General features: G+C 51.0%; 4 protein-coding genes across 5 annotated transcripts; 2 read left to right on the forward strand and 2 right to left on the reverse strand.

Annotated features, from left to right (window-relative positions):
• Positions 1 to 1,702: 1,702 nt before the first annotated feature.
• On the forward strand, positions 1,703 to 6,649 carry CD3E (CD3e molecule). 2 transcript variants are annotated; one of them, XM_042882486.1, is made up of 7 exons: positions 1,703 to 1,763; positions 1,881 to 1,995; positions 2,756 to 2,776; positions 3,085 to 3,285; positions 3,810 to 3,962; positions 4,934 to 4,980; positions 5,328 to 6,649. In XM_042882486.1, the coding sequence occupies exons 2-7, from the start codon at positions 1,947 to 1,949 to the stop codon at positions 5,382 to 5,384; spliced, it is 528 nt and encodes a 175-aa protein (XP_042738420.1). In that variant the 5' UTR covers positions 1,703 to 1,763; positions 1,881 to 1,946; the 3' UTR covers positions 5,385 to 6,649. The 2 variants fall into 2 exon arrangements, with proteins under 2 accessions (XP_042738420.1, XP_042738419.1); XM_042882485.1 differs by having other exon boundaries at positions 1,709 to 1,995.
• A 1,952-nt stretch (positions 6,650 to 8,601) lies between these two features.
• LOC122186092 (T-cell surface glycoprotein CD3 gamma chain-like) lies at positions 8,602 to 11,175 on the reverse strand. Its single transcript, XM_042882484.1, has 5 exons — positions 10,973 to 11,175; positions 10,160 to 10,381; positions 9,647 to 9,778; positions 9,223 to 9,266; positions 8,602 to 8,904 (listed from the first exon to the last, which is right to left on the reverse strand). Exons 1-5 carry the CDS (start codon positions 11,043 to 11,045, stop codon positions 8,842 to 8,844), a joined length of 534 nt encoding a protein of 177 aa, XP_042738418.1. The 5' UTR covers positions 11,046 to 11,175; the 3' UTR covers positions 8,602 to 8,841.
• Positions 11,176 to 12,099: 924 nt separating this feature from the next.
• ZW10 (zw10 kinetochore protein) lies at positions 12,100 to 21,929 on the forward strand. The gene is made up of 16 exons (XM_042882466.1): positions 12,100 to 12,231; positions 12,305 to 12,439; positions 13,029 to 13,130; positions 13,320 to 13,397; positions 13,504 to 13,663; positions 13,889 to 14,038; positions 14,322 to 14,513; positions 14,823 to 14,986; positions 15,264 to 15,446; positions 15,904 to 16,142; positions 17,107 to 17,178; positions 17,808 to 17,977; positions 18,598 to 18,728; positions 19,097 to 19,228; positions 19,755 to 19,957; positions 20,233 to 21,929. Exons 1-16 carry the CDS (start codon positions 12,115 to 12,117, stop codon positions 20,351 to 20,353), a joined length of 2,349 nt encoding a protein of 782 aa, XP_042738400.1. The 5' UTR covers positions 12,100 to 12,114; the 3' UTR covers positions 20,354 to 21,929.
• On the reverse strand, positions 12,151 to 24,508 carry TMPRSS5 (transmembrane serine protease 5). Its single transcript, XM_042882247.1, has 9 exons — positions 24,502 to 24,508; positions 24,104 to 24,320; positions 23,971 to 24,014; positions 23,734 to 23,899; positions 23,464 to 23,639; positions 23,203 to 23,301; positions 22,401 to 22,543; positions 22,167 to 22,319; positions 12,151 to 22,066 (listed from the first exon to the last, which is right to left on the reverse strand). Exons 1-9 carry the CDS (start codon positions 24,506 to 24,508, stop codon positions 22,058 to 22,060), a joined length of 1,014 nt encoding a protein of 337 aa, XP_042738181.1. The 3' UTR covers positions 12,151 to 22,057.
• Positions 24,509 to 25,468: the final 960 nt, after the last annotated feature.

Consider the following 25,468-nt stretch of genomic DNA (forward strand, 5'->3'; position numbering starts at 1 on the left):
CAGCTTTCCCTCACACATGTTCAGGCAGAAGCACAATTGTGTGGTTAGAGCAGCAAGACTCCACAGCTCCTTTCTCAGCCTGTCATTTGGTTTTGGCTCACAGAGGCTTGCTGGGCTGGTTTTTGAAAGGTGTTTGTGGCCTTCCCTGCAATAAGATGTCACCGATTCCATGCTGATCACTGAAAGCCTGGGGCATCCCCAGCAGCACATGGATCTGCACCTATGTTACAGGTAATCGGCTCATCCAGAAGTCAAGCTGTAGGAATTTTCAATTTAAGACTCTGTGCTTTGTTGTGCCTCATTACAACAAGGCGTCACATCAGCTCCACGTCTTCCCACAGACCAGGCTGGCAACTCTTAACTTCGTCCTGCACAGCAGCAACTTATCCTCAGGCAACCCATGCAGATTCCAATAGGAAAAGTGTCCTTCCTCCATTTACTGCCCTTTGGCCACTGAGCAACAGTACTGGCTTTCATGGCCACATTTGTGTAATGCACAGCACTGGGGAGGGAGGTCTGCGCCGGTCTTTATTTGCAATCTTTTACTAACATTCAACTTCTTGCTTCAAAACATACTGACTCCAACCGTTAAGAGAACCAAGTTCAAGGCACCATTATTAATAATGCAAATTTCTCATTTTGAAACAGAAATTAGTAAAGAAAGGGCTGACAGCTAACGGGAGCAGCTCAATAAATGGAACAAAAGCCCCAGCGTTGTGATTAGCCATGTAAATAAGTAAGCTCTTCACAAGGAGCATGAAGCCAGCTTCCAGAAAGGAGAGCCTTGAGATCTGAATGGCAGACTCAGGAACAAAGTGCAATCTCGTGGAAGGAGGAAGCTTTCTCTGGTTTTGCACTGTCTGTTTTGTACAGGTACCCTAAAAAATCCTAAAAACATCTTTGCGCCTTTGTAGGAGCAGCTGTGCCACATTTCAAGCACAGGAAAACAGAAGGATGATGCGTTCTGCGTGTCTGCATCCCCGCGGGAGCAGCGCTTGGGACGGCTCCAACCCTATGGGAATCTCTGGGTTGGGAAGGAGAAAGTTCCCTTCTGTGCTGTGCAGTGAGGGCAGGGGAGGGCTGGGGTGAGAGCAGCGTGTGTCGGAGGGGCTGGAGCCCCCTCTAGTGGAATCTGGCCGCTTTTATTCGGGTACGTAATCCCCAGAGTCATAGCAAGCCTTTCAAAAGTCAACGCGCTTTTTATGAGTGTAGTAACAGGGCAAGGGGTAATGGCTGTGAGTAGAAGAGGGGAGATTTAGACGGGATATCAGTTAGAAATTCTCCATGAGGGCGGTGAGGCTGTGGCAGTGCTGCCCAGAAAGGCTGCGGGTGCCCCATCCCTGGAGGTGCCCAAGGCCACGGATGGGGCTGTGGGCAACGTGGGCTGGTGGGAGATGTTCCTGCCCACAGCAAGGGGTTGGAATTAGGAGATCTTTAGGGTCCCTTCCAACCCACATCATTGAATGATTTCTGATTCCGCTGTTTATTCCCTCAGTACGTTAGGCTGCTTGGAGAAGTTTGAACTTCAGTAATACATTGAAAAGTTCTTAAGAAGGTCCTGAAGGTAAATCTAACACAGGCTTGTGTATGCCTCCTGCTGCTGAGATACAGCAGGTCTCCAACCGGGCTGGTGCAGAGCAGCCACCCCTTGCTGTCAATGACGTTATTTGAAGACATGCTGAGCCTCTGCACTTCCTGAGAAGTTTTTCTCATCACATGTGCTCTGTGTCTTTCTGGGCTGCTTGCAGGTTTCACTGGAAACAGTGAGTCTGCTTGGCACGGCTCCATTCGCTGCCATACACAGTTCTGGGAAAAACTCTTGGGCCTCTTTCTTGTAAGCAAGAACTTGAGGAGCCAACGTGTTCTTTCTTCCTTCGCAGCCAGCTGCAGTGATGCCAATCTGATCGGGAACGATAGAGAAGAGCCAGAGAAGGAGGAGCACGAGGATGAGGCGTGAGGTGCCCCTGCCCCTCCTGGGCCTCCTGCTGTGTGTGGGTGAGTGGAGCTGGATGGGCTCCCGGAGGGATGGGAAGGGGCTCCAGGGGCTGCAATGCGTGGCAGCACGGCTGCTTTTGTCCCTGCAGCCACATCTCCTGAAATCGGTGTGTGCAGCTGCTGCCTTCCAGAGGGAGCATTCCTCTCAGAGGGCAAAATGAGGATCCAACCCTTTCAGCCTTGGCTCCCCACTCAGTTTCTGCTCGCTCACTGATCCGCTAAAGCACGCAATCTCCAAAATTTAGGCAGCGGAGTGGGTGAAGCTGAGAGCTGGAGGATGAGGCACTACCTCCTCTGTGAACTGTAAGGGCCTTCAAATTCTTATTTCATTTTTGCACTTTATCCACGCATTTTCTGAACCGTTTTGTGATCGTGTGATAGCTTCCACTCTGTGTACTGATCCACTGCTATCTTGGGAACAGCAGCCTTTTCCATGTCAAACTGAGCAGCACTGATCTTCGATCCAAGGCAATAAAGCAGAATTGCTGAGTGTAGTCCTTGCAAGAAACCGTTTTCTAAGCAGGCTCTAAAAATCATTCCAACCTCTGTTCAGTCGTAGTCTGTTTAAAATGGCTTCCAAAGAAAGGAGCTTCACTTCAAAACAACATCCTGTCTTAGCCAACAGAATCTAATTTAGCACCAGTAGGAGTGTGAAGATGTTTCTCAAGCAGCTGAATTCAGAAAGGAGATCCTTAAAGTAGGGGAAGCATATAATATCAAGATCTAATTTGATTAACACGTGTTATTCTTTCTTTTGTAGTTGGTGCAGCAGCTCAGGAGGGTAAGTGTATTTTATTAGTACTCGTGACTAATTAAAAAAATTGAAGTAGCAGTGGTGTGTGGCCACACTGTCAACATAAAGTTGAATATTCTGTGATGACACCTTGTGATGATTTCTGCTTAGCATTGCAAAGTGGTCGGTGTGAAAACCTAAAGAAAATACGCTTGCATGCTCAGGGAATTTGCATTCTATAATGAGATTAAAGATAGAGCAGAGCAAATGGGGTGGGATCGTGGGGGGGGGGAGGGGGGGGGAAAGCTTGCCAGAATCTCCTTGTAATTATGGTTTCTCTTCTCATTGGCCCTCAGACCAAAACGAATTCACAGTGGAGATTTCTGGAACCACAGTGACAATCACATGTCCCTTCTCTGGAGACAACGTAAATTGGAAGCCAGATGGGTTAAAAGCAGACGGCAATAAGTACATTATAGAGAATCATGACAGCTCTCCTCTCACTGTGTCTTGTGAAGACGGAGGTAAAAAGCATGCACTGTACCTGAATGCCAAAGGTGAGTGAAAAAGCACTCAGTCTGTGAGAACCTGCATGGGCTAAAGATAAAGCAAACACCTTTCGGAGGTGGATGTTGAGATGGGCTGAGTGAATGCTGTTCTGCAGAGGCACTTTGGGCAGCTGTTCCACATTCACTGTGTAGAATTCAGCATAGGTAGGGAAAGGTTAAAGTCAGATCAGCATGAGAAGAGCAATAATGATCTAGGAGATGATTTACATTGCAGGCAGTGCAGAACAGCAGAGTATAGGTGGTACTCACATCAGCCCCTAGGACTGTTTGAAGACTGAAATGGAGTGGGGATGGAATGGCCCATGCCTTCCTCTTTCCTTTCTGTTTGCTCTTTGCTCCTTCTCACCCCAAACTGTATCTTTTCTGCTAGCATTAAGTGGGTGAGTAACAAATATGAACATAACGAACAGAAAGCATTTGACTGACCCTTTGGATACGTGGCCTTTCCCTTTCACCACTGCTGCAAAGGAAGCTTGCCTGGCTAAGAGCACTTCTGTATTTCCTCCTGGCAGTGTGCACAAACTGTGAGGAGCTGGATACCTTGACTGTGACAGGGATCATCATTGCGGATCTCCTCATCACCCTGGGGGTACTGATTTTGGTCCATTACTTCAGCAAAAACAAGAAGGGGCAGTCAAGAGCTGCAGCTGGCAGTCGGCCACGAGGTAAGAGTCATTTCAGATGTCTGCTCTCCACAGTGTGCCCTATGTGCCAAACTAAGCTCTTGTCCTTGCTGGTGGATGGAGCACCCCCTGCCTCCCACAGGGCCCCCAGAGCCTGGCCAGCCCCCACTCCTGATGCCACATCTGATGCTCTGAACTGACTTCTGTATGGGCTGCCACGTTGTGACAGAGGCTTCTTGCTCATAGGAAACCATTTCACAGGCTGCTGTGAGGCAGCATTGAGTCTGTGATGAAGCAAACACCGCATCTGTCCCAGGCATTCAAAGATCCAGAATCAGGAACACATGCAGTAGATGCATCACAACTTACTGAAACACTAAATTCAAATTTCTGGCTTCTGAGGCCTTGTTTTGGTGGCCCAGTGGGTCCAGCAGTGGGGCTGATGGATAATAAATGCTGGAGTAAAGTGATGAGGGGTTGTGACCTCATGATGCCACTTTGGAATTGTTCAAGAAGTGTCAATGGTGATATTTGTATCAGGGGGCTGCCTGTGCATCAAATGAGTGCTCACCACTCTGGCTTTGTGCAGATCAGATGTTGCCACTTTTCCAATAGCGCCCACAAAGCTGACAGAAATCTTTCAGCAGATTGAAATCCCCTGTTGTGTGCTCATCACACCTGCTGAGTGATGGGTTCAAACGCAATGCAATGTGTTCTCATCTATTCAGCTTCCCAGGCCAGAAGGGTGTAGATCTGGTACCCATCTGTGGGGCAGATGCCTGTGGTCAAGGGGCCCTCATGCTTTCTTCTTGAAAAAGAAAGCTGATTTCCTCCTAAATGATTGTAAGACCTCAGAGCTGCAGCAGTTAGATCTTTAAGAGCTCTGAGCTCACAACAAAGTCACATGAGTTTACCCATGGTCCGTGTTACCCTGGGATCATCTCTGTGAAAGCCCCTCATGCTGTGTTAGAAGAACCATCACCATGGATGACCCCTCTTTGCCTCTGTTGCAGCTCAGAAGATGCAACGTCCTCCCCCTGTTCCAAACCCAGACTACGAGGTATGGACAACCTGCACTTTTTCCACTTCTCTTTGCTGGTTGGGGAGGGATAGACAGACCTGGGGATCTGTAGCATTTGTCCTGTTTTTCTCCTTTGATGTAACATCCAGTCCACCTCCAAGCTCTGCAGGGTGTGGAGGAAGATGGAGGGGAGGGTGGAGGACCTTTTCTCTGATGACACAGGGAGTCAGGAGCAGAAATGCAGTTTCCTGCAGGCTGTTCATTGCCAAAGCATCACTCTGTTCCTGGTCTCTCTGTTGTGGTTTTCTCTGAGTACTTTATGGACTAACAGCTTGGAAAGTGTATTAAGAAGGATTCCTGAACTAACATCTCATCTGTTCCCACAGCCCATCAGGAAAGGCCAGCGAGAAGTGTATGCAGGCCTGGAACACAGGGGCTTCTGAAATTCCCCCAGGTACCAGGCTGGATGGAAAACAGAGGCAGAAGAGCTGAATGCTTTTGGCTAGCTTGCTGCTGGCTCTCTGCAGACCCGCTGAGACCAGGTGCCTTGAGGTCAGCCGACAGCTGGACAGGACAGGCGTCCTGCTGCCCTATGCTGTTCCACCCCACGGTGTTCCTTCAGTCTGACATTAGGGCTAAGAAATCTCTGAGCCCATTGGCAGAGAAGTTTTCCTTCTCACTAAAGGCCTGGAGCATCACTCATGGTTTCTAATCTCCTTTGCCCCCTTTCTGTCTCTGCTTCAGTTGCATGCTCTGATTTCCCCTCCAATTTCATCTTCTGTCCCAAATGCCTGCACTTGCTGCCCTTTCCTCCCTGGGTAGCTGGTGCATGAAATGAGGGTTCTTCTCAGAGGGATTGACCTCTGATGCTGTCCTTCTCTAAAAGAGACAAATTGCTACCAGTACGTGCAGATAGGGCCATCCAACCCATTGCCCTTCTGTGGGAAATGAGTAGGGCTGAGCGCCCTTTGCATCCGGGTACCTTTATGTCTCACATCTTCATTAAAACATCCCATAAGGGTTAGATGAGAATTTGGCACTTTCCCAAGTCACCTGAAAGCCTACTGGGAAATTAAAGTGGTTGGCTGAGTGTGAGATTTTTGTTACTGTTAAATTATGGGGCTCTTAGGCATTTCAGATTAGATTAGATTTGACCCCCACTTAGAAATGAGTACCACGTTTTCAGTCTGACTGAAACAGCATGCCAGGGATTTTTGTGTTTCCCAGATTGAAACTGAGACCCTTGGGTTCAGCCCCAGCACCTGCACTCCATTCTGCAACAGCTGGAATTGAAAAGAATGTGTTGGGGCCATAGAGATAGTGGCCTCAAGACAAATTCAGGACAGCATCTAACTCTTTTGTGAACCTGTCCTTCCATTTTTACTGATATTTTGTGTTGTCATGTAAGATAAAAACATCTATTTGAGTGGGCTGCACCCTAAAGGCTGCCCAAGTGCATTTGCTGCCCAAGAAGCATTTGCTGTTTCACTTACCAGAGCTATTGCTGCATAGAGCTTCTTGTGATCTATCCTTTATTGCTTCCCTTCTCCTCTCCATTTCAGTTCTGGCACTTGAGCTCTGCTTGGGTTCTATTAGAAAGATGTCAGACTACTTCACCATTGGTAAAAGTCTGTTTTAGCTTTTTTTTTAATGTACATTTCAAAATTGTAATATATTAATAAAATGAGAGCCAACATCCCCAGATATGCAGCAGAAAAGATTTCTTGTGCCTTCTTGTGTCTTCTTTTTTTTTTTTTTACTTCCATTAAGGAAAAAGATTTTGTGTTGAGTTCCCAGCTCAGGAATAGACTGAGACTGCGCTTCTGTGGCTCTGGGGGGAGAGACCTGCACACACAGAAATGCATTGCCATGCCTTGGAGAGCTGAGCCTCAGAGCAGGGCAGGTATGAAGAGGAGCTGGAATGGGACTGGGTGTGCTTTTGGGGGGCAAGAGAAATAGCTGAGGCCCCAAACACTCAACACAGCAATTCTCAACTGAGTGATCTGAAAAGCAGCACGGTGGGGCTGGTAGTAACGAAAGGAGAAAGGCCCAAGAGGTGCTTTGATGTGTGGAAACATTTCTGGCTTAAGACTGGCTCAGCAAGCCACATTTCTGTTGCTCTGCAGAGCAACAGCTCAGAAGAGAGGAAACAGCAGCAGTGGTGGGGGTTGTGGTTGGTTTAGCTTGAGTTTTAGCACAAGGGATGAACACCCTGGCGAGGACTGTGCTTCAGACTGCTGTACATACCCTGCAGGATGTGGTTTTAAAAGCAGTACAGCGGGCTTTACCAAACAAAGCTCTAAATATCTAAGAGAGAGATTGCAAGACCCAGCCAGCACTAATCCACAGCTGCTCTGAAACCACTCTGGGTCACGTTCTCATTCCCAGCATATCAGCACTGCCCCAAGGAAGCTTACCTGGCCCAGCCATATGGACCACGGCCGCAGGCGGAACATGAGAAGCACAACTAAATTTTGCTTCGAGCTGCCCTGGTGCATCGACCATCTGTGGGGCTGCATGTTTGCCCCGTGTTTGCCTCAGCCACCCCACTTTCTCCTTATCTCAGTGCAATCAGCACAAATCCAGTGACAGCATCTCTCCGTGCTTTGCAGTGCCACAGAAGCATTTCTGCATCTTCCCAAGGGCGAGGTGCTGAGCAGCCTCCCACAAACAGACTAGCTGGCAATGCCGTTCCTGCTCTCTCTCTGATTTGTGCAGAGCATGCCCACCACGCCATGGGTTTCTCCTGCTGTTTGGGTGTGGATAGAAGCCTTTGCTATATGTGACATCTGATGGTGATGAAAGCATTGTGAACCAGTCAATATGCCAGTCACTTCATTTGGTAAGGCTCATGCTGATGGCTTTGTAGATGGAAAGAGGACATTGGTATATTCTACCTGTGATTGCCATATCAGTCTCACCCTTCACCAGAGCAGTTCAGAGGGGAAAAGCCACTAAGATGTGAAGAGCAGAATATTGTACAAACAGCTGACATCAAAGGAAAACGGGTCACTTTGTTGTTCAGTCTGTAAGGCTGCACCCACAGCTTTGCACAGCCTGTAAGCTGTTATCTGTGCCACAAATGCCAGATTGGAGGTCACTGACTGTGAAACTGTGTATTGAGCGTGAACCCTTTTGGTACTTGCATGAAACCATTGAGTCACAAGTCAATTTGTAGCCTACTGCTCTCTAAAGCCTTAGATTCTTAGCACACAGATTCTTAGAAAAGGAGAAAAACAAAACTTACAGGTGTGTGCAGCTGGCACATAGGAGATGACCTGGTTTCTGAGGTTTCAAACTGCTACTTGGTGCTGGTTGCAATCAGCCTCCAGTTTTGGCCAGTCATCCTACAAGTCAGCTCTGCTGAGTGTTGTTGTGAACCATACTGTTGGCCCTGATCCCCAGCGTGGAGCTAAATGAGTCAGGAGCAGCAAGCTTCTCCCTTCACAAAGTCCCCACACTTCAGCTTCAGCAGTGGGTCTGGATGCCATTTGGATCTGGGCACAAAGGGGTGGCACAGCCTTGGATGCCTGCCTGCACTGGCAGAACAGTGTCCTATTAGAGCAGGTAGAAACCTCACAGCTCTGCAGGGATCCAGCAGATCACAGCCAGTGACTGCATGGCTCCCCAGGCCTTAACACAACTGACAGAACAGGAGGCCATAGAATAAGATCATCTTTAATGAGAGGAATACAGAAATGCAATGCATCATGGAGAGAGCAGAGCGCTACAAGCAGCCCGTCCTGGCAGGGAGCTGGAGGGCTCTCCAGGCAAAAACCCACACTGTCTTCTGCCAGCAGCAAGTTCACAAAGCAGCGCCAGGGCAGGGTGCTGGTGCTCTTTGGCACTGGCTGTGGTTTCGTCGTGTGAAGGAGCCACTGGCCCCAGTGCCTTCCTGCTTCACTTGCGGGCCTTGGCAGTTGCCAGCTGGCTGTACTGTCCATCGTTCCGCTCACCAAGGGGCTAGGGAGGAAAAAAGGCAAGTTACAACTGTGCCTGCCCAGCCTTGCGGGGCCAAGTCTCCCCTTTGCCAAGCTTTTGGCAAGCTCCCTCCACCCCCCTCAAGCTTAACAACCCCAGAGAGGGCAGAGGGCAGCTGAGCCTGCACCGTCCTACAGGTCGCTCAGGGGGAAGCCGCTGTGAACCTCCCAGCAGTGACAGCACCACACCACGCCTCCCCAGCAGCTGTGCCATCATGGCCATGTCATTCCAGCCACGTGGAGCTGCTGACACCTATAAATGCACACAAAAAAACACACACACGTGCACGTGCATGCTCACCTGGTAGAGCTGATCATTGGCTATCAGGTTCTGCCTGTCAGAAGCTAAATAAAGAAAGACTGCGGTCAAAGATCAGGAGGAACCATGGGCAACGTGGTGAACATTTGCAAACAAACCCAAGTAGCTGGCTGTTTTGACTTCCTCTGGTAGATATGGCAGAAAGCTGCTGTCCTGGGGATGATGTTTTGGAGAGCTTTGTATGATTGATGGCCTCTCCCAAGAAGCTAAGCTAGGGGCATAAAGGGTACACGGAGTGATCCCTCCCAGGGCTGCCCTGGACAAGCTGGCTGCTGGCTGGTGCCTGTGTCACACTGTTACTGAGATACATGGCAGTGATGGAAGTCCCCAGGTACCATGCAGCCCCAGAGATGCCCAGGCCCCCAGGCACTTCCTGTCCCCACCCATGAGTAGGCTCTCCCCTCACCTCGTGACATGCGGCCCTTATCTTGCCCGCTGATGCAATACACAGCAATTGCCAGGAAGACAGTGGCGACAACATCTGCGACCACAATCCCTGAGATGGTGGGAGCGTCCACTTCAATGCAATTCTGGCACACTGGAAACACAAAGAACACAAAGACTGAGAACAAGATCAGTACCGGGAACTTGCCCCTGGCCTCCAACTCCAGTGGCTGTCTCTATTCTGCCTCCTGGGTTGATCTGAGCCCAGATTGCTCTGCCAGCTCAGGCAGGTTCTACTCTCGGGACAGTGGAGACCAGAGATTAAGCTTGGTTTTCCTGCGTGACCCAACCCAGGGGCACAAGCTGTCATGTGTGCCCAGCACTCTGAGCTAGCCATCCTGGAATAGCAAGCCACAGCACAGGCAGGAATGGAACCACCCTCAGGCTCTGGGAAATCAGTATTTCGCTTAAAAACTGGCCTATGTGAAAACTCTAGAGCAGTCCTGGCTCTAGAAATTGAGCTTCAAACACTCACTTCGATAGTGCACCTGGAGAGGGGACGGTTTATCGTTGCCACCCAGCGAACATGTATAGACGCCTCTGGGATCGTCGTAAATTGCACCCAAGTCCAGCTGTGTCATGTTTCCTAAAGGATATTCGCCTTTCTTCCATACAATGTCTTTTTTTTGCTCTTCTTTGGTTGTTTGACATTGCAGGAACACCTTCCCACTGATTTCTTTCACAATTATGTCCGCTCCTGTAAAATAAAAGAGAGCAGAGAATTTCATGGCTGCATTCTCAGCCCTCACAGTGGTGCAGAGCTCCTGAGTGTCCTTGGTAGAGACGGCTGCTGTAGAAGCATTGCATTAAGTTTTTCCCTGAGCAGTGAAAAGGATGCTGCAGACTGAAATCTCTACAAAAAAAAACAAATTGCTCAGTGGAAAAGCAGTCCAATGTTCAATAGACAGTTACTTAATGCACCTCTAGTATAGATCCAATCCCTCTCAGAATGAAAATTAATTGGAACCAGGCATCTGCCTGGGCTCTGCTCAGTCTGCACACACGTGAGGATGATCCTGCACACAGAGCACATCACTAACAGAGTGCCACTACGAGAGAGACATTCCAACAGCGAGTGATACCTTTCCCTTAAACGCAAAGTCAGGAGCAAAACCTCAGGAGCAAGGCAAAAGAAAACATGGAGGATGATAGCGGAAACAAGCATTCCTAAGGAAAACCATGCAAAAAAACCCACAGAATTGCTCCTTTGGCCCCTTTGCCATCCCCACGTCCCCTGTGCTCCACTGGCAGCAATCAGTGGGCAGCACCCAATGCCTTTGGGACTTACCGTGGACGCCCAACTTGGCCACAGCCACGCTGGCAAGCAGCAGCCAGGTGCCCAGGGCCCGTCCGTTCCACATGGCTCAGAGCGACGGCAGCTCTGTGTGCTGCTCAGGGGAGAGGAGGCGGGGAGAGCTCTGATCGTGAGGAGTGGAGCTTCGTCAGGCAGCGGAAACACGGGGCTGAGGCTCCCCAACAACAACAGCCTCCTCCACCCCACCACAACGCCCACAGGGGGGCATGGGGGGAAGGTGTGTTAAGTTCTTTACAGAGAGAGCGGTGAGGTGCTGGAACAGCTGCTGAGAGGCTGTGGATGCCCCGTCCATCCCTGGAGGCGTTCAAGGCCAGGTTGGATGGGACCCTGGGCAGCCTGGGCTGGTGTGAAATGTGGAGGTTGGTGGCCCTGCATGCAGGTGGCTGGAGATTCGTGATCCTTGAGGTCCCTTCCAACCCTGGCCATTCTGTGATTCTGTGTGTGCCCTCACTGCACAGAAAGCCAAGCAGACCCTGGGCTGCAACCAAAGCTGTGCGCTGTGACAGCTCACCTGGAGCTCTGCGTCCACAGGTGGAGTCCTCAGGGCAGGAGAGACGTGGAGCTGCTGGAGCGCGGCCAGAGGAGGGACACAGAAATGGCGGCAGGGATGGAAGCCCTCCCTGCGAGGACAGGCCGAGAGCTGGGGCTGAGCAGCACGGAGAAGAGAAGGCAAGAGAAGGAGAGCTGAGAGCAGCCCGTCAGCATCTGAAGGGGCTGTGAGAAGGGAGGGGACGGACTCTATAGTGGGTCTGTGTGATGGGAGAAGGGGAGATGGCTTCAGACTACAGGAGGGGAGATTGAGGTGGAGCTGAGGAAGAAGGTTTGGCAGTGAGGGCGGTGAGGCGCTGGCACAGGTTGCCCAGAGAGGCGGTGGTGCCCCGTCCCTGCAGACAGCCAAGGTCAGGCTGGACGGGGCTGTGAGCACTGCTGAGCTGTGGGTGTCCCTGTGCGCTGCAGGGAGCGGCACCAGGCGGCCTTCAGCTCCCTTCCACCCAAACCATTCCCCTCCCCAGGCCGCACGCACTCGCGGAGCCGCTCCCCGCCCTGCTGCGTCTCCTCCCGGCCGCCCCATGGCGCTGTGGCTCCGCTGTTCCCGTGGTGCCGCGGGGCGGAAGATGGCGGCGGGCGCGGGCTCTCTGGTGGCCGCGGTGTTGGCCCATTCGGGCCGCCTGGACAAGGAGGATTTGGGCACCCGCATCGGGCGGCTGTCCCGCCGTGTGGAGGAGCTGAAGGCAGGACCGCGGGGCGGGCGGCGGGGCGGTGCCGGTTTCGGTGTCGGTGACGGTGACGGCAGTCTCTCCGCAGGGCGAGGTGTGCACCATGATCACCAAGAAGTACAGCGAGTTCCTGCCCGGCATGCAGAGCGCCGAGGAGCTGGTGGTCAGGGTGGACGGGCTGGCCCGCAACATCGACCTGCTGAGGGCCGGCGTGGAGAACGAGGTCACCGCTTTTGTCCGTTTTCTCCGGGTTTAACCCCAAACTGTGCCTCCCCCCCCCAGCCCCGGTGTTTGCAGAGGGCGCGGAGGGGCGGCGGCACCGCGGGGCTCCTTTGGTGACACGCGGTGCAGGGCAGGAGCAGCCCGGTGGAGCTGGGCCCGTGGCAGAGCATAACGGGAGCACTGAGCTCCTTCTGACGGCCTTTGGTGCCTCATCTCCTTCCCACGCCTTGAAAAAACCTCTGATGTACACAAAAAGAAGCCGTTTGGTGGAGTTTCTCGTGCTTATAAGGATCCTTACGGCAGAGAGCGTGATGGGCGGCCGTAGAAATTACAGACACGGTCATTATCAGGTGGCACAGCAGGTGTGCTGGTAACGCCAACCTCCTGTCCTCCTCCCTGAACCATTCTGGGCAGTGGAGCCACGGGGTGGCAGCCAGCCCACAGCAGGGAATGGAACCAGATGGCCTTTAAGGTCCCTTCCAACCCAAGCCGTGATCCCGGTACAAACGTTTTCTCTCTCGTGCTTTTGTCACCATCAGGAGGAAATCTTCCCACTAACATTTGGCTGTAACTGAAGGTTTTTATTTCAGGTTCAGCGGGACCTAAACGTTGCTGTGGCTGAATTCACTGAACTGAAGCAGCAGCTGGAGCAGGACACGCTGGTTCTGAGCATCCTGAAGAAGCTGCAGGAGGTGAGGAGGGAATGTGGGAGTGCAGCTTCAAGTCACTGAGCAGTAGTCTGCTGCTCTGCCTGTGGCACCATGCTGGGCTTCTCTTTCGAACAGCTAACTGCAGCTCCTCTGTCTCTACCTGCATTGTTAAAAATCTCGTAGTCTGATAGCAGATACACAGTTATATATGATCCTCCTTGATTGTTGCAGTTTGATACGGCTCTGAAAGAGTACAACACTGCACTGCTGGAAAAGAAGTACATTGAAGCAGCTCAACAACTGGAAAAGGTGATAATGATTTCTTAAACGTATGGCAAAATTGTGGAGAAATACTTTCAGTAGGTTTCGCAAGGCCTGCAGTTACCCATGGCTTGTGTTTGACCTTTCCCACCAGGCACGAAGCAGCCTGAAAATGCTGGAATCCCGCAAGGGCTTTGAGCTGAAGATCCTGAAAGCACTGGGCACAGAGCTCACGGTGCAGACACAGAACATGCTCTATCATTTGGGAGAGGAATGGCAGAAATTGGTTGTGTGGAAGCTTCCTCCTTCTAAAGGTACTCTCAGTTCTAATAAGGGACTGATTCTGGGTCCGTTGTCCTGCGTGGTGACACAAGATGCTCGGTCCTCACTTCTGATGCTCTTTACAGGAGCCACGTTTTGTGGAAATGGAGAGAGGTGGAATATTGCTTTAGCCACCAAATGAGAAATGCAGGAGCTCCTCAGATCTGCTACATCTCAGAACGTGCTTTACCAGAGAGTTGTTTCTTCCTTTTCTTTAGAAACCGTCGGCCCAGAGTCAGTGATGCATTCAGAATTGCACTTATGCACACTGCCATCAAAAGAGGAAGAGATTGCAGGCCCACCTGTTGCTTCTGTGCTGCAGGCCTTTGCTGTCCTTGGAGAACTGCGCACCAAGCTGAAAACTTTTGGTAAGGCAGCCCTGGCTTTTTCTGTTGTTCTTTGTTTTGCATTAAAAATGCTGCTCTTTGCCGGGCCTCCATGAGTTTTGTATAGGTGAAATGGTCTTTAGTGAAACCAGACCCAATGCTTTTTGCCTCTTGAATGTTCTCTGGTGCAGCTAGTCCAGGTGGGGTTTCTTCCACCTCATGTGGAGAATCTCTGAATCCAAGATAGGTGGGCTTCCCTGGAAATAAACCTGCCTGCCTCCTGCTGTTCAAAACCATACATTTATTTATTTACTTCATTTCTCAGGCAAGCTGTTGCTGAAATATGTCCTCAAGCCACTGATTTCGTACCCATTTCTTCAGCCATTCGCAGAAGAACAGTCAGATGTGGTCATTCTAAAGTTCAAGTCTGAGAAGCCTGACTTGGATCATTCTTCTCCTGTGGAGGTTTTTGACAAGATAAAGTTTGTTCTTGAAGTTCTCCACAAATACCTGCTGAGTAAGTTGTCTCCCTTTTGGCCTCAGTCTGAGTTGCATTTCAGCACCTTGTTCTTGTAGTTGGAGTGGAAGCTGGTTTTTAAGCAGTTGTCTGCAAGATCTGAGCAGCTTTTAATACTGAAAAATTCAGATAAATTCAGACATTGATCAGAACTGCACGTGGTTTGGATATGAGGAATATCTTCATTATGAAATGGTGGAACAGTTGAAGTACACTCTTTTGAAAGACAGGAAGACTTGAATGAACTGGTGAAGGGTCTTGTCCAGGAAGCAGGTATAGTAAAACCCTCTTCTGTTCTCTTCAATTCAGATGTGCCTGTTGAGCAGTGTGTGGAAGACAGAAAGGAGGGCAGAGTGACGCTGGCAGAACTGCTGGGTGATATGATATGGGAAGAGCTGTCAGACTGCCTCATTCAGAACTGCCTGGTGAATTCGATCCCAACCAACAGCAGCAAATTAGAGCAGTATATAGAGGTAGGTCTCAAAGTCTTTCAGGTTTATTTAGTGGAAATACCACATGACCATCTTCAGCAGAAAGCTGCAGCTAAAAGACGATTTCTGTGTGATCGTGGCCTCCACCTGAGCCAGCTTTTTCTTTTGCTGAGAGCTGTTAGGCAGTGATCTTTACAGCCAGGTTTTATCCTTTACTTCCAGCTGAGTGGAAGAATTTCTATCCAGCTTTAATTTTGTTGTTTGATTTTAGGAAACTTGCAGTCCACAGGTATCGATGGAGAATGTCTGCTCTTTTCAGGTGATTAAATCTACCGAGGAATTTGAAAAAGCCTTGAAGAAAATGCAGTTTTTGAATGGAGACACGACAGATTTACTGAAATACGCCCGTAACGTCAATTCCCACTTTGCTCACAAGAAATGCCAGGATGTGATTGTGGCAGCCAGAAACCTGATGACCTCAGAAATACACAATACTGTAAAGGTACTGCTGATGCACCATCCTGTTCTTCTCTGTGGGAAAATAACGTGGCTGTTGAAGAAGGCTTGTCTAGGACAGCTGAGTCCTTCTTATGGAGGACTACTATTTGGGGATCCTGGCAAATAAGAGCTTCAGAGTCTTTTTAGAAGGTACTCAAGTAGGTTATCTCACCAGCTAGGTATTAAAATACCCAAAGCTTACTTCTGTAGGTTTTTTTGACCAGGGTTAGAAAAAGAAAAGCCAACGTAGAGATTCACTTGCAGGGCTTGCTTCTAGGCATGAAACTGTAGGCTTTCATGACCTTCTGTGTCATTCATAAGTCATGAGAGCTCCAGCAGTCTCAGAGCATTTCTGCAGCTTAATGCTTACCGTGAGGCTCAAATCAGTGTTTTCTGACCTCACACAGTCTCCTTTCTCTGGGCTCTGGTTATAGTTATGCTTTTCTTTCGTTTTCCCTTAGATCACACCTGATTCCTGCGTAGCCCTACCAAAACTTCCTGATCCTGGATCTGGAGATCATGTTAAAATGCAGAAGGCTTCTAAACTCCTTCCTAACGAGGTGCTCAGTTTGGACAATGACTCTAAGCTGAGCCAGTACACGTTTTCTTTGCCCACGTGCCGTATCAGTGCATCGGTGGAGAAGCTGATGGAGCTGGCTTATCAGACACTGTTGGAGACTACAGCCAGCACAGATCAGTGGTAGGAATTACATCTCAGCTTGTAGCTTCTGGGAGTCAGATATGTATTGCCTTTGGCAACACTAAGCATTTGCTAATAGATTAGAAGGAATTCATGAGAGCAGAGGGTACTTAAAGATTAGAATTAATCATTAAAGCTGTGCTGTGTTTTGGCTGAAGGCTGCGTGCCTGGGTTTGTGCAGTAGGTTGGTGCAGCAGGAGCACTGGTTGAGCAGAGCAACCTTTCAGGCTCTGGTTTCAGGGAGCATTCAGGTGGGTTTTGCCATATTTGAGCAGCAGTGGCAGCGCAGGGCAGTTCACAGCCTCAGTCTCTTGTTTGGGAGAAATGCTACTGCTGTGTTCACTGCCGTATCTATCGTGTGGTCTGTTTCTGTTGTTTGAAAAGATAAAAGCCATTTCTTTTGTTCCAACCCAATAAGGGATGGCACCCTAAGGTTCAGAGGTGAGTTCTTGCTTTCTTTTTGCATGCGTGTTGAGTGAAAGCAAAAAACTCCAGCTCTGCATCTGTCAGGGCTCCTGAAAGAAAGCAGTGGAATGTTCTGAGAAGCTGCATACAGCCAGCTCTAAAAACTGGAGCCCACAACCCTGCAGAGGGAGAGTTTCCCAGGTACTGAATGCCCTGCACTGTGCTGTGGCAGCGAGGGCTGAGTACACGTGCATACCTGCTGGGAGGGAGGACACTGCTCCCTTTGTTTGTGGGGTCTCACGTATCTCTGTTCCGACTTGTGCTCTGAAGCTCATCTCCTCCACGCTGAACTTTCAAGGTCATCACAGCTCTTGTGAGAAGCCTTTGTGAATTGTGGAGGATGTTGCCTTTATTGCCATTCCCTGGTTGATTTTTCATTTGTTCATTAAGGAGAATGTGCTTTACCACTAACAAAACCTTTTTTAAGAGAGGGGCGAGAGTCACTGGGCGCACAGATGTTAATTCAGACGAACTGACGTGAGCCTTGTTTTCCTTGTAGCTGCATACAGCTCTTCTACTCCGTGCGGAATATATTCCAGCTGTTCTATGATGTAGTGCCAACGTACCACAGGTAAGTGTGTGATGTGTGACTTCAGGCCTGCTTTGCAGTCAGCACAGCGCTGTTGGAACCATCCCACTCGATCTCTCTTTTGTCCAGCGAGTCCAAAAGCTGCTGAGGACTTCCTCTGCTGGGAAAAAGCTGTTGCTTTTACCCCCTAAATAAATCATACCTGTTGCAAATTATTTGCTTGAGAGTTTCTTAGCTGGCGGTCTTATGATCAAGGAGATGGCTTTTCATATTTCTTTTGGCATGAATGAGACTGGCTCTGTGCCTGCTGGCCCTTGCATGGGTGGGAGCGCAGGCAGCAGGAGCTGAAGCTGCATCTTCAGTATAAAACTGAGTCTTGCAACCTGGGTCTTACAAACCTCTGTCATATCCAGCTACTGAATGGAGCCCTCACCCTTGGCTTTGTCATGGGGTGGCCTTTAAGATTTTTCATGTTGCTTTCCCTGTAAGAAAGAGCAGCAATGAGGATTGTATACTTCCCTTCCAGCTGGTGGCTTTATCAAGCATTGCTTGCAGTGCCTCCTTTGCAACATCGCTTTCAGTCAGACTGTTTCTGCAGCGTCCGTATGTCAGTTTAACAGAGCCAGGCCTAAATACATACATTTCTTCCTCTCCTCTCCTTCCCGAGACAGAGAGAACCTCCAGAAACTGCCCCAGCTTGCAGCTATTCACCACAACAACTGCATGTACATCGCTCACCACCTGCTCACCATGGGGCATCAGTTCCGGTACCGCCTGACCAGCATCCTGTGTGATGGAGCAGCTACTTTTGTCGACCTGGTGCCTGGCTTTAGGAGACTTGGTAATTTTACTTTTCAGTCTTGAAGTACCTCGATAGGTGATGTGGTAATTAATGCTGGTTTTTGTTGCTGAATGATTCAGAATGTATCCACTGACTCAAACAGGCTGTTAAGCTGTTATTTACGAGTTTGGGGCAAGGAAATCTTGGCAGGGAGGTGTGTGGAGCTCCTGGCTCTAAGCAGTACAGCTGTAGAGGACTGGGCTATTTAAACAGGGCTCACCTTGTCTGGTGCATAGTTCTAAGAGCAGACTGTTACCAGTGAGGTGTTGTGCACACAGATATTTGGGGATCTGCTGCTGACTATTCTGACACTTTCTTTAGGTTATTCTTTGGGAGCAAGTTCTGAAATAAGCTGCCATTAGCTTAACAGGAGCCTGTCATCCACAGTGAGCCCTGCTGCTCAGCTTTCTCAGAGTCCAAGCTGTGCAAGAGCTTATTGAATGCAGTGGCTGGGCCTGATTGAATTGGCTCTGTGAGAATGACTGGAGACTGGAAATTTCTATTAAAAATACAACATCATGGCAGGTTTATTATTCTGCACTTAGTCTCTAAATCAGCATCAGCAGAACAAACAAATAATTCCTTAATTGCTTCTCTCTGCTTGTTTTTTTCTCCTAAAGGGATGGAGTGTTTTCTGGCCCAGATGCGAGTGCAGAAAGGAGAAATCCTGGAGAGGCTGTCAAGTGCCAGGAATTTTTCTAATATGGATGATGAGGAAAATTACTCTGCAGCAAACAAAGCCATAAGGCAGGTAGGCAAGGCAAAGCTGAAGCTGGATGTGCTGTTGTCTGTAGATGCTGTCCTTGGGCTGTGCCTCATTCTGTGGGATGCTGAGTTCAAGTCTGCTTGCACCAAGGCAGCAGTTTCTTAATCATGAAGTTTTCCTGCAGTACATCTCTATGTTCCGTTGTTCAAGGAAAAGGTGTCCAGTTTCTGATAAGCTGCAATGCAAACTGAAGCCATTGCTTTCTTTTAAGGAGCACCTGCTGAATGTGGTACTTCATTGCCTTACGCTTCTTTAGAGCTTGCTTTGGTCTGTGTGCAGTGCCCGTATCATTGTGTGCTTCTTCAGCATTCTTCTTGGTAGCACATCAGTAACGTGTAGCTGTTACACTGCAGGTACTGCATCAGCTGAAAAGACTGGGGAAAGTCTGGCAGGATGTCCTTCCAGTGAACGTGTACTGCAAGGCCATGGGCACCTTACTGAACACAGCGCTCTCCGAAATGGTCACTAGGATTGCTGCCCTGGAGGTAACTGCATGATGTGGACATGCCAAGCATAAGCATGGTCTGAACATTGGTGACCTCCAGGAGCTCTTCACAAGCTGAGGTTTCAGGGGAGCCAGTTTTGGTCTGTATCTTGAAGGCCCTTTGCTGTCAGTGAGGTGAACAGGGCTTTTCCTGTAGCAGCTGGGATGCTGTCTTATGCTGTGCCTGCCAAAAAGCTTTGCCTTCTTTGCTGTGCTGGCGCTCCCTGTGTTTCCTCATAAACCACTCAGACCTTCTTCATAACCACTCTGCCTCGCAGTGAATCTGCTCTTGAGAAGCACAAGCCTTGTTCTGAGGTGACTGCAGAGAACTTGATTAAATAGTATTTGTGAAATACATTTGCTTGAGAATATGAAATGCTTTTTGCCTTCATGCACACAGCCCCATTTTGGGGTTCGAGTTGGTTTTTGCCTTCATCTCACTTACTGTCTAGTGATCCAAAATCACATCCAGCAGCTCTTTTGTTAGCGATTTGTTCCATTCTTGGACATTCTTTGTTCAATTCTAGGACATCTCTGCAGAAGATGCAGACAGGCTGTACTCGCTCTGCAGGATCATGGTGGAGGAGGGGCCTCAAGTTTTCACTCCGCTGCCTGAAGAGGACAAGAACAAGAAATACCAAGAGGAGGTTCCAGTCTACGTGCAGAAGTGGATGACATTCAAAGAGCTGATGATCATCCTGCAGGCCAACCTCCAAGAAATAGTAGATCAGTAGGTATCTGCAGGCTCAACTGAAAAGTCTGCTTTAAATGCCATATAAGTAATTCTGGACTCAGGTTGCGTGCAGCTAACAGGCAACCAACTTGTTTTGCTTCCAGGCTTAGCACTGTTCCATGCTTGTAAATGCTTGATGCGTTTCAGTCTGCCTTAACCATTCATCACAGGAGTTGGACAACTGTTGTGACTTGATGTGAAAGCCCCAAAGGTTTGTTTCAATGTGAGGTTACCATGCAGTTTTGTTAACCAAAGCTCTTTCTCCCTTGTAGGTGGGCAGATGGGAAGGGACCTCTTGCAGCTGAGTTCTCCCCAGCAGAAGTGAAGGGTCTGATCCGAGCCTTGTTCCAGAACACAGAGAGGAGAGCAGCAGCACTGGCCAAGATCAAGTAGCTCTGCTAACTCCTACATGTTGCATCTTCTGATAAAGGACAGCGAACTGAATCTTTGATCTATTTCTGTTAGATTTGACCTTTCTTGTACTGGACTATAAAAGCATAGCATTGGGTGTGTGCTTCCTGGGGGCTTGACTGAGAGAGAGGTTTCCTGTATTTCCTCCCTGTGTTTAGGGCAAATGGTTTGGCTCTGTGAGTCTCAGACCAGGAAATCAGAGGTGAATAGCACATGGACACTAACTGCTTCTGCTCCATCTGCCAGGCAGGTGGAATTTGGGCTTGAAAGTGCCATTTCCTCCCTGGAGGCATTATGCACAGATCCTGGGTTTTGCTTTGAGCTGGTGGGTGTGCAGTCCCGCTAAAGAAGAGGTGCTTTCTGTGGTGTTTGCTAAATCCCATCCTCTTGCATTTCTGTAAGCCCAGCGTAGGCAGTAAGTCAAGTCCTCTCTCCAGCTTCTCTTAGTGAGAATGAGCAGTGCTGCAGGTGGGGCTGTCATGCAGGTGCTGTACATCATCTCAAGCTTGTTTGCCTCAGGGGCCTATAGAGGGATTTCTGTTTCTCACCCATCAATCTTTCTTACCTACAGTTTTACATCAGGGGCCACGCAGCCCCTTTGTCTCTTACCTCATCTGTCCCTGCAAATACAGATGAAACCCACGTTGGTGGTAGCATTTGGTCTCCTAAGAATGCTCAGGTGCCAAATTCTGCTCTTCCCCACCTGTTCTGCTCAGGTTTCCCTGTAGAGCAGACCTTGAAGGAGTGAAACTGGAGACCTCATTCCTTGTCAGCTGTTTACGGGGTCAGAGCATTTTGCACAAGTGGCAAAATTCCTCGTGCTTGATTTCTCATAGCAAATATCTTAAACCTGACTTTCTGTCTTCAGTCTCACTGCCAGCTATGAAAGCCAGTTCTGCTCCTTCCTTTCCCCTTCTGCTGATGAAGCAGTAGATCTGACATCTGGTGTCTTTGCAGTAGTAATTTTTCTGTCCTTTAAGAATGAGATAAACGTGGATAATACAAGAAGGGAATTAAGTGTGCACTCATAGCATTGTCCTTTACTTTACAGAAGGCTTTGAGAAATACGTGTTTATTTTAATTGGAAAACTCATCCATAGCTGCTGTTGAACCACAGCCCCGAGGCCACAACGTACCTCTTTGCACAAAAACTATTTCCTACCATGTAATGCTTGCAGACAAAAGTTTCAGTCCTTGAGAGCTGAATATTTTAATACCATTGGATCCTTTTCATTTGGGCTTTGATCTGAATTCTCTTTGCATTCCTGACCATGGGTGCAGAACTCAGCAGCTCACGCCGCATCCAGCCTGCAGGAAGGCAGCAGGGATGGCAGGCATCACTTGGACCTCCAGCTTTTCCTTTTATCTTGTGTATTATTTCCCCCCTTCCCCTCTCACAGCCCAGGGCTCAGAACGTTCCCACACCACTCGCATCTCCGGGGGAGTCCTTGTCCTTTCACACACTGCACTCAGTAAAAAACCAAACGCCGCTTCTCCCGTGGGCATCGTTCACAGAAATGCAATTTGCTATTTTCTTTAATAAACTGTTTATACCGGCCACGTGTTCTGGTGGTGCCTGGGGCCGTTCCTTTGGGGGTCATAGGAACAGTGGGAATTAGCCCTGGGCTTTTCTTCACTCAGATGTGCAATGGGCCGTGCGTTGATGCGGTAGGTTTTCCCTTGCTTCTAGTAGATCTGGGTAAAGAAAAGGAAAGGGACTGGGGTGAGGGCAGGGTGCTGACAGCAGCGCTGGCCGTGGGGTTTCTCTACGCAGTGCTGCCGTTTGCTGCCGTACCTCAGTGACGCCATAAATCCAGGGCAGAAGCTGAGGCACGTTGGTGTAAACCCCCGGGCGGTTTGGCTCAGCACAGCCCCGGCCCCAGCTGACGATGCCCACCAGGCGCCACGCCAGCTCATCCTGGCACACCAGGGCGCCCCCGCTGTCACCCTGCACAGAGCAGGGATGGAGCACAGCGGCGCTCAGCCCCGAAGCCCCTCTGCTGTGCTCCTGCCCCCGGCCGCCCATCACCTGGCAGGCATCGATCTTCCCCTGCTGGTACCCGGCACACAGCATCCTGGCCGTGAGCTCTCCTGCGTACATGCACGAGCTGTTGCACCTCTGGGTGCTGATCAACGGCACCAGGGCTTCCTTCAGCGTCTCGGTGAGCTGTGCTGGGGAGGGAGGGAGAAAGCAAGAAGGGGATGTGATCTTAGGGAGCAGGAGGGGACAGGAGGCACAGGAAGGATGTGGAGCTCTTGGAGCGGGTCCAGAGGAGGGCACTGAGATGAGCAGAGGGCTGGGGCACCTCTCCTATGAGGAAAGGTTGAGGGAACTGGGATTATTTAGATTGGAGAAGAAAAGGCTCTGCGGGGACCTCAGTGTGGCCTTCCAGTATTTGGAGGGAGCGTATGAACAGGAGGGGGAACGGCTGTTTACAAGGGTGGATGGTGATGGGACAAGGGGGAATGGTTTTAAACTGAGGCAGGGGAGGTTTAGGTTGGATATTAGGAGGAAGTTTTTCACCCAGAGGGTGGTGAGGCACTGGAACAGGTTGCCCAAGGAGGCTGTGGATGCCCCATCCCTGCAGGCATTCAAGGCCAGGCTGGATGTGGCTCTGGGCAGCCTGGGCTGCTGGTTGGCGACCTGGACACAGCAGGGGGTTGAAACTAAATGGTCATTTTGGTCCTTTTCAACCCAGGCCATTCTGTGATTCTGTGTGAAGATGGGGTCACACTGAGGGACTTGTGGGGCTTTAAGAGGAGGAGAAGCAAGTGGCAGAACTGCGCACACAGCACAGGAAGGGCCGACAGGGAGCACGGACAAGGCTTACCTTGGTCAGGCCTGGTGTAGCCCCAGCCCGACACCCAGCACGGCGTGCCTGGGAGCAGGTCCTGGTGGGAGGGCAGCAGGCACAGAGCTCCAATGGCGTCTGGTGGTGAGGGGATGGGCTGGGCCCAGAGCTGCTCGTAGCACAGCCCCGGGTGCCTTTCCAGAAACATGCAGCTCTGGCATCACCCAAAGCACAGCCCAGCTGCGCACACTGCTCCCCACATGGCAGGAGAGGCTGAGGGGCCTCACAGCAGCACTTTACCTGAGAAATTCAAGGGAACTCGCAGCTTCATCAGAGCGATGTCGTAGTCCATGCTGTTATCGTTGTACAGCGGGTGAGAAATAATTCTCTCCACCGGCACCCCAGCCTCCTGCATGGCCGAGCCATGAGCGACACCAGCATGCACCGTCCAGCCCGATGCGCTCTGCCATCGGTAGCTGAGGGGACAGAAGGGCCCCCGGGGCAGCCCAGAGCCCCCAGCACAGATCCTGCGCCCCCACCGCAGGTCCCGTGCTGAGGGCTACCCTGTACCTGTGCACGCAATGGGCGGCGGTGACGATCCAGCGCGGTGCCAGCACGGAGCCACCGCAGCGGTGCCGGGAGCCGTGGCGGATGCTCACCTGCCAGGGCCAGCGCCCAGGGGCAGCATCCATGCCCCCCACCACGCGGCCCCCGGGTGCCGGGCGCTGCCCGCAGGCTATGGCAGGGCCGGAGCTCAGTGGGCACGAGGGGTGGAGGTTGAAGGTATGCAAAGAAGGGGGAACCCACCTGAACACTGCAGTGCCACGACGCGGCCCGACTCACAGCTGCTCCTGTGTGTGGGGACCGCATTCAGGGAGCTGCCCGCTGGGTGAAGGCAGCGCCTGCCTGTTCCTCCAGCACGGCCCAGGCCAGCCCTCACCTGATCTGCCACACGTCACCCAGGCTGGACCCCACCTGGGCAAACTCCTGCCCGTCCTCCACCCTCACGTCTGTCAGGTTCACCCCCTTCTGATGTATTGCTCTGCAGAAGGAACAGCAGCAGCCCAGGGAGGGGTGGGCTGCTGCCCTGCTCCCATCCCTACCGGCACCCACCTGAGCGCCCCGAGGTGCCGGCACAGCCGTGTGCCCAGCATGGGCTGCCAGCGCTCATGGCAGGCCAGCAGCCATCCGGACCGGTCCTGCAGCCGCACCGCCAGCAGGGAGGCACCTGCCTGGATCCTGAAAGACACTGACAGCACCGACCTCACCTCCCTGCAGTGCTTCACGTGGGGCCTACGGCAAAACAAACTGCAAAGCAATCTGTAGTGAATGATAAACTGCGCATAAAACTTTTGAAGCGTTCTCAGCCCGGCTTTGCTGGGAGGGAGCATGCAAAGGTGGGACCACGCCGTGCACTGCTGCTGGGCAGCGCAGAGGGATGTAAAAGCAAAGTGAAACCATTGCAGCATGCAGCTGAGCTAAGAGAGAGGTTCAGCAGAGATTCACTATCCAGGAGTATCTCAGGTTCAGCAGGGGCAGTGGGAAGGGGGAAACCTCCTCCAGGTGCCCCGCGGACCACGGGCTGCTCCTCCTCGCCCTCACTGCATGCTGTCACAGTGTCTGATGCCTGTGGTTTGGCCAAGCCCTCGTGTGGCTGTGGGCCCCCGAGGCGCCACCCTTTGGGAGAGGAGAGCAGCAGGTGAGGAGCGCGGCTGGGCAGGGAGCTGGGCAGGGAGCTGGGGCTGTTCTGCAGGTACTGACCCAGCAGCCAGGCTCCAGCCACTGTTGCCGCCAGCAGCCCCATGACCCCGAGCAGCAGCAGCAGCAGCCTCCAGGTGGTGCAGAGTGTTTTGGCTGAGGTATTGGCAGAATCTTTAGGAAACAGAGAGAGATGAACACCGCCTCATCCATCCCTCACCCCTCTGCTCTCTGGATACATCCCCAGGTCCCTGTGCCCCTATACCTGGGACCTTCAACCCTTTGCCCCGCGGTGATGCACTGAAGCCACGGGTTCTGGAGGAGGCTGAGACCCAGGCAAGGCCCCTCGCTTCCCCTGCCCACACACAACTCACCGTGCTCCATCCTCAGCTCTGCTGCGGGGCTCCCACAGCTCTGTGCAGCATCCCCAGTGCCAGGCAGGTTGTAGGGATGGTGCTCAGCTGCATCCGGACCCAGGGGAAAGGAGCAGGGAGCAGATCAGCGACAGCCCAGGTGCCACAGAAGAGGCCAGCTTTGCTCAGCAGCACTGCTCACCATGCCAGCACGGTGCTCACAGCCACTGCTTCCCCCAGCAGCTTGGGTTTCC

Source organism: Lagopus leucura, unplaced genomic scaffold, assembly GCF_019238085.1.
Source record: "Lagopus leucura isolate 7727_CA_CO unplaced genomic scaffold, USGS_WTPT01 Super-Scaffold_100034, whole genome shotgun sequence".
Lineage (NCBI taxonomy): Eukaryota > Metazoa > Chordata > Aves > Galliformes > Phasianidae > Lagopus > Lagopus leucura.

Coding starts and splice junctions, on each gene's coding strand:
- LOC122186092 (XM_042882484.1), bottom strand. CDS start 11,045: ATGTGGAACGGACGGGCCCTGGGCACCTGGCTGCTGCTTGCCAGCGTG. Junction 9,267..9,646: donor TAAGGGCCGCATGTCACGAG/GTGAGGGGAGAG, acceptor TTCTTTATTTAG/CTTCTGACAGGCAGAACCTG. Junction 8,905..9,222: donor CCAATGATCAGCTCTACCAG/GTGAGCATGCAC, acceptor TTTCCTCCCTAG/CCCCTTGGTGAGCGGAACGA.
- CD3E (XM_042882486.1), top strand. CDS start 1,947: ATGAGGCGTGAGGTGCCCCTGCCCCTCCTGGGCCTCCTGCTGTGTGTG. Junction 3,963..4,933: donor AGCTGGCAGTCGGCCACGAG/GTAAGAGTCATT, acceptor CCTCTGTTGCAG/CTCAGAAGATGCAACGTCCT. Junction 4,981..5,327: donor TTCCAAACCCAGACTACGAG/GTATGGACAACC, acceptor CTGTTCCCACAG/CCCATCAGGAAAGGCCAGCG.
- TMPRSS5 (XM_042882247.1), bottom strand. Junction 24,015..24,103: donor GGTGACGTGTGGCAGATCAG/GTGAGGGCTGGC, acceptor CCCCACACACAG/GAGCAGCTGTGAGTCGGGCC. Junction 22,320..22,400: donor GGAAGATCGATGCCTGCCAG/GTGATGGGCGGC, acceptor TGCTCTGTGCAG/GGTGACAGCGGGGGCGCCCT.
- ZW10 (XM_042882466.1), top strand. CDS start 12,115: ATGGCGGCGGGCGCGGGCTCTCTGGTGGCCGCGGTGTTGGCCCATTCG. Junction 12,232..12,304: donor GCCGTGTGGAGGAGCTGAAG/GCAGGACCGCGG, acceptor GTCTCTCCGCAG/GGCGAGGTGTGCACCATGAT. Junction 17,978..18,597: donor GCCTGGCTTTAGGAGACTTG/GTAATTTTACTT, acceptor TTTCTCCTAAAG/GGATGGAGTGTTTTCTGGCC.